Source organism: Paramormyrops kingsleyae, chromosome 6 (assembly GCF_048594095.1).
Source record: "Paramormyrops kingsleyae isolate MSU_618 chromosome 6, PKINGS_0.4, whole genome shotgun sequence".
Classification (NCBI taxonomy): Eukaryota; Metazoa; Chordata; class Actinopteri; order Osteoglossiformes; family Mormyridae; genus Paramormyrops; species Paramormyrops kingsleyae.
Genome location: NC_132802.1, coordinates 6,848,556 through 6,855,376, shown reverse-complemented (window position 1 = coordinate 6,855,376; position 6,821 = coordinate 6,848,556). Strand labels below are relative to the sequence as shown.

At 40.7% G+C, this 6,821-nt stretch overlaps 1 protein-coding gene across 1 annotated transcript; it reads left to right on the top strand.

Moving 5' to 3' along the window:
- Positions 1 to 3,160: 3,160 nt before the first annotated feature.
- On the top strand, positions 3,161 to 6,479 carry pex10 (peroxisomal biogenesis factor 10). The gene is made up of 6 exons (XM_023841461.2): positions 3,161 to 3,508; positions 3,610 to 3,690; positions 4,005 to 4,411; positions 4,821 to 4,993; positions 5,537 to 5,672; positions 6,144 to 6,479. The coding sequence occupies exons 1-6, from the start codon at positions 3,397 to 3,399 to the stop codon at positions 6,210 to 6,212; spliced, it is 978 nt and encodes a 325-aa protein (XP_023697229.1). The 5' UTR covers positions 3,161 to 3,396; the 3' UTR covers positions 6,213 to 6,479.
- Positions 6,480 to 6,821: the final 342 nt, after the last annotated feature.

Genomic DNA, 6,821 nt, shown 5'->3' with positions numbered 1-6,821 from the left:
TAGTGCACCAGCTTTCTTGCATGTTTTGTCCTGATCTGGTGGGAGATCAGTGGGTTAAATCAAACGGTTATGCTATCCCACTAATTCAGCTACAACCAAGCCTAATAATAAAGAAAGAAATAAAAAACCTGGTAGGGGAACACTGTTGTTTTACACACCAAAGATCATGGGTTCAGGGCTGGATGGTGTGCTCAGTGTAAACATAAGCCTATGACACTCTGACAAAATAATATTTTATTATAAAACAGTATTTCTCAACGATGATAGCTAGATAGATAGATAGATACATACATACATACATACATAGATAGATAGATAGATAGATAGATAGATAGATAGATAGATACATACATACATACATACATATACATACATACATACATACATACTTCATTCATCCTGAAGGAAATTTAGGCATCCAGTGGTACAGACAATAATACACACAATAATACAGTAAAACACAAGGATTGCAGATGTAGAGAGTGAAGGAGCTACAGTATATAGGTCAAAGTCATGTGCATGTATAATATTACATGCTACCATACATTATGCATATATATTAGAATAAATAAACAAATAAAAATATATAATTTAAAAGTATAATATATATGAAATATATAATCTGTGTACTTTAACGTTTACAGTAAGAACGTCTTCCTGTTGGCTAAAGCTCTGGGAATGTTCCTGCCACCAAAGCATTTTATTATCATCATGTTAGGTTTATCTCTGTATGTTTATTCTAGGCTTACGTTGTTATCGTGGATTAATATCTCAATATCTAGCCTATTTCAGAATGCACTTGCATATATGCGGAATGTTTCAGCGTTTATTTTCATTTTCGTGTATGTTTCCTAATAGTTTTATCTACATCTGTCACAATAACTCGATTAAATTCGATTAATCGGCTATTTTAAAACATCGACTAAAATTCTCCTTCTATAGATTACTTGGCAATATGGCGGATGGAAGAAGGTGTGGGGGATGAGGATCCAAATAAAGAAAGAAAGCATAATTTGTGTGGAAGCACTTCACCTTAAAAGCCAATGAGAATGCAGTCGTGTGTCAGTATTGAAAAGCAAAACTTCCAAAATCACCACAGCGAAACGAAAGTTAGCAGGGTTACGAAGTCTCACGCAACTGGCGTTACACTCACGCTTCCAGAGTCACGCAAGAAATCTTGCGACAAATCTAAATTATTCCATTATAACACTAAAATAAGCTACATCAAAAGTGTTGGGGTAGTTTGCAAACCCAACTAACTGTTTAGATTGTAATAAAACTGTGACATACTGTACATGTAAATGTGTGCGCATGTGTGTCCAGACTTGTTTCGAATAGAAAATCTCACTCGATCCAGCCAGCTGACCCGAGTTGGCAACAGCGGCTTAGCCCCGTCGCTTTGCCGCATCGTCTTACATAAAACAGTGCGTGATACCATATAATATTATATTTTTTGCTAAAGTATTGTGAGGAACCATCATTAAAACTGTAGGGCTTGCTAAATTCTGTTTCCTGTGACTGAGTAAAAATGTTTTCGTGCAACTTTGATTTGAACATAGCAGACTATAGCGGTCATATAGCGATATATATGACAACTGCATGTGCATGAAATGCCATCTCGATATTATTAACATGAGAAATAATTTAAAATTCCTGTAATGTACGGAGTTCCTAACAGTTTACAAATGTGTTATCCAAGTTTTGCACATACTGCTGGTCCAAACAAAACCATTTCCTTCAACAACATTGCTTATATTCAATTTATCTATACTTAACATCAAAATAGCCATAACTGACATGAAAAAATTTTTTTCTTTGTACAAATCGGCCCAATGCGTTTTGAATGGCCAACACATGCCCACAGTCTTAGTGCACAGACTTCCATATTCACCTGGATGTGAGCATTTTCAGGTTTGCTAATAGGTTCATTAATTCAGCCTAAAATCCTTTTCCTGCGCAATTGTACCCTAACACTATTTTAGGATTACGATTATGTTTATACCTGTCAATTTTCACTACCTTACACAGAAGTTTCTAAGCTTTTGTTGCCCTGCGGAATCACAAATTCTTAGTCATCAAAGGATTGCCCAGACACCCAAAGTCAGACATCCCAAAATTAGGCTACATACCTGCATGTGTTTAAGCGCAATGCTCTATTTAATATAAAGGCCTACTGTCTACTTTTTAATTTTCTTTTTTTTATCTGTAAATACATTGCCAACTACCATTATAAGTACAGAAACTGTAAGGCTTACCTTTGCACGTTTCCTTCAGTGCTGGTTATTTCCCAGGGGAAATTGTCTGCTCGCCGCCCAGTCTCTATAACTTTGCGCTGTAAGAAGTCGCAAGTAACTAAAAACTCACCGCCTCCCACTTATCGGCAAACACAAAAGGATTTCTCCCCTGTCTGTAGGAAATGACAGATGAGTTAACGTGTGTCTCTTTATTAATCAAGGAGTTCGGGAGTAACTTTCCTGACCGGCTAGTTTGCCTGTTGCCAGCGGTATTCTGTTCGCATCGGAAGAAAGCGAGCGTTCACCTGGTGGATAAAAAAAAAAAAAAACCGGAGTTTTATTTTTCTTTATTGAAATAACAAAGAAACTGGTTCGGCAAGTTCCCCGGACAATATCAATCGTCACAGACTTGGTAACTCAAGAACAGTACTTAACGATGAGATACATTATCAAACAAAAAGGATAAATATAGGAAGACGACCTAATCTGATAATTTTTGTAAGAAGTTTCAATTATTGTAAGTTCAGTATTTTTCATGAAATTTTAAAATACTACAATTACAATACCAATATTACAGTTACGATATTTAACCCATTAATAAATCAAATGAATCAAATGAATCAGTCTCACATTAAATGATTTCTGCGTAGTAGCCTACCCTATGGAATGTGAACGACACTGTTTTACACGGATTTTAGGTAGCCTCAAGAACATTGTTTTTTTAGATTATGAAGAATGAACATTGGGTACAAATAGAATTCAAAATTATTAAAATAATACAGCTAAAATAATAGTAAGTTGCCCGTGTCTGTGCGCTATGTTCTTCAGTTATGAAGTACAGTGTTGTACTGTAAAATAACTGCCAGGAGGTCTACGCGCGTACTTCCTGGTGGGGGCGCTGTTAATCCTAACAGGGCTTATTTAGCAGTCGTTGTCTGGCGCTCCTCTTTCAAATAGCTGCAAGGAAGAGAAGAAGTTGAGACTGTCAGAAGTGATGTTAATAGCGTGCTTTGATGTTGGTATCTTAATACTCACGCGTTCTGAAGTAATTAACTAACGATGTGCATTTTAAACTGGCAAACAGGCATACTGTCTGTTTTTCGAAATGCGTAGGAGAAAGATTTAAAAGCTAGCTAGCTACCCATCTCCTACACTGAACAAAATGCCTCTTATTCCTGCAAATCAACCTCAGCTTATTCGCTCGAGTCAAAAAGATGAGTATTACCAGAACTGTCTCCGCAATAACACCAACGAAGCCTTCCAGACTTTTGCAGGCAAGTCAAAGTCGTCATCTAAAAAAGCGAAGACGGTTCTGCACATACTCACATAATAAAGCCTTTCAAAGCAGTACTGATTTGTTTTATTTCCAATGCAGGATCCAAAAGATGGCTCGAATGGAGAAAAGAGATTGAGTTACTTGCAGATCTTGCATACTATAGTTTAACAACATATGCGGGTAAGGAAGACTAAATTGTTTCTCGTTAGTGTAAATTTGCTTTTAAATACATTGTTTAAACAGAAAACTTTTGCACGAGTCGCTTTGAATTAATGTTTTCATCAAACACAACTGACAGATTGAGCCTATTTAATACACACCTTTAATGTTTGCAATTCAGCTTATGAATATTGCCGACGGATGCATACAATAATAAGGTCCCCCTGGGAACTCAATCGAAAACCTGAAACGCTATACTTCACCCTGTCCGTATAAATATTATTCCTGGTTTCAAATGATCTTATACAGTCCATACTCTTCCACTCTCTTTTTAGGATACCAGACTCTGGGCGAGGAGTATGTTAGCATGGTCCAAGTGGACCCCTCGAAACGTAGGGTACCCTCCCATAGTCGGCGAGCTGCTCTGGTCTTCCTCCACACCTTTCTGCCCTACTGCCTGGACAAACTTTTGGTATACCTGGAAAATGACCTCCAGGCTGAGGATCTGGACTCGCACGCAAGCCCGGGTGAGGCTGGCCATCGGTGGAGCCCAGCTTCATGTGTGCGGGCCCAGATCCGGCGGCTGGTGAGACTGCTGACGGAGCCCCAGAGGAAGGCCCTGCTGCCGATGCTCCTCGTGTTCCAGCAGGCCGTCACCCTGCTGCACAGGTTCCATGTGGCCGTCTTCTACCTCAGCGGGACCTTCTACCACCTCAGCAAGAGGGCAACGGGTATTACTTATGTAAGTGGCTGAGTCCGGGTCCTGCCCTGGTTTTTATTCATTTAAATAAGGCTGGTTATTTTAAAAGCATGTATTTTGAAATTGGTTGATTCGAGGTCTGAAAAGTTAAGAGACTCAACAGACATGGGGGAGTCTTGTAGTTGAACGGTTGCCAGTTTAAACACTATGACAGGGCATCTGTATAAACGGGTATCTTTTGGTTAAAAACCAAACACAAATCTTGAAATTAATATGGCATATATTCATACAGAATGTAAAATAACTACAAATTTGTTGACTATAAAAACGAGGAGAGCACAACCTGTTAAAGACTAAACCCCGACTTGTGTAAATACTATGAATACAGGGTTAACATGCGGCTGTGTGTGGATGACGTGGCTCATTGTGTCCTTGTCTTTGTTCTGTTAAGCTGCGTGTTCTGGACATGTCCGGCGATGACCGGCTGATCCGCAGCAGCTACAGAGCGCTGGGCGTGGTGTCCCTGCTGCAGCTTGCCCTCACTCTACTGCTGCAGTTCAACAACTTGAGGCAGAGACAGAGAGCCAGACAGGAGTGGAAACTGCACCGAAATCTACCTTCCAGGTACATTAAGTAATTTTTCAAATGATACTTATAATACTTGACTGAGGATTAATTTATAGATTGATAGTTTTTATTTTAATGTTATCTGGGCAAATTAGGTATTTGTGCAAGCTTTCTAAATCCATTCATTAGAAATACTTTTGATCCTGGTTACCAGCAGGGCGGCTCAGTAGTTAATGTTATCGCTTCACACCTCCGGGGAGGGAGATTTGAATCCTGTATCTGCTGTGCGTCTGGAATGAGTGTCGTCTTTCTCTCATGGGTTTCTCCTGCAGCCTGAAGACATGCAGCCACTCCCTACCTGGCATCTCTAAATAGAGCATAGTTTATGATTTTGTGTGTGTGTGTGTGTGTGTGTGTGTGTGTGAATGAGAGCCCTGTGATGGCCCTTCCATCATTCCATCCAGGGTGAGCCCCAGCTTTGTGGCCTGTGCTGCCTGGGCTTGGATTAGGTACCCTGACCAGGATTAGTTGTTGTAGGGTGGATGGATGGTGTAATGTCAAGCGCTTTCTTGCCCGCCGCTCTCCCCATTCTTTGCGCAGTGCCCAGCCAGTAGAAGCCTCTGGTTCCCGGGCCTCTCGCTGTATTCTGTGTCTGGAGGAGCGGCGACACTCTACCAGTACTCCCTGTGGGCACCTCTTCTGCTGGGAGTGCATCACCGAGTGGTGCAACACCAAGGTGAGGTTGGTCTGCTTCGCACACACACACACGTTGCTGTTTGCTGGCATTTTAGATGAATGTGAGAAGGACAATTCTGACATAATAGAATCGAATCTGGGTGATCCACTCGTATTCTCTATGCGTAAATAGCCACCTGCAATTTAGGTGTGACACCAACTCTTCACACACACCGCCCTCCTCTCAATTTCCACCCCCATGTCTGGGTTTATTAGACCCTGATTAGAAGATTGCAACCTTAACCCCAAGAAGGTGTGATCATCCAGCAGCCTCCAGAACAATGATAATAACCCATGCTTTTCCAAAGCGGCCCCTTTCATAGAGGTGTCCAGACATGCTAATGTGGTCTGAAGAATGCAATTGCTGAATTAAACTGCCTTTCTCAATAACACCTTGCAATGTCTATATCGCCCATCTGCGGACTGCAATTTCCAGAGAAATAAGTGAATCTTTGTTTTGTTCCTTTTGCAGGCGGAATGTCCATTATGTCGTGAGAAATTCCTGCCGCACAGACTGGTGTATCTGCGGAATTATAGATAGAGGATCTGCATGACATTGCATGACGTTGATTTTGATCATTCGATAATTGCTATCATTTACCCCCGTGGACATTTAATCATGAATCAAGTGTGATTTTGTTTTGTGTTCGATTTCTAATTGAGTATAACTTAAAAAAAAAAACATTGAATGTATTTCTAAATACTGGATTGTATCAGTCCGCATAAATGTAATTTGTGTAATTTTGTTTTATATCAGCAGCCTTAATATAATGGAAGTTACCCAGATTAATAAACTCCCCCCATGAGATTTGTGCTACTCGATCTGCCTGCTGTTAGGCACTCTTTACACTTGGTTCTGAAATGTGTGTTGGGCGATCGGATCACAAATGGACCACCGAGACACATCGTTGTTCACATGTCTCCAAGGTGTCCAGCTGACCGCTTCTGTCCTGATTTCCTTACTGCTCCGCACACAGTTATTGTGACATCCTTGTTGGGGACACACCCAGGACGTATTAGTGTTTACACTACTACTGTAAATGTGGTCTAATGTGTTGCAGACCACCTCAGCAAGTGGTCTGAGTGATTGGATCACTGTGCGTAATGGTGGTCGCTTACACGTGTTTTCAGCGCTGTCCACTTACGCGCC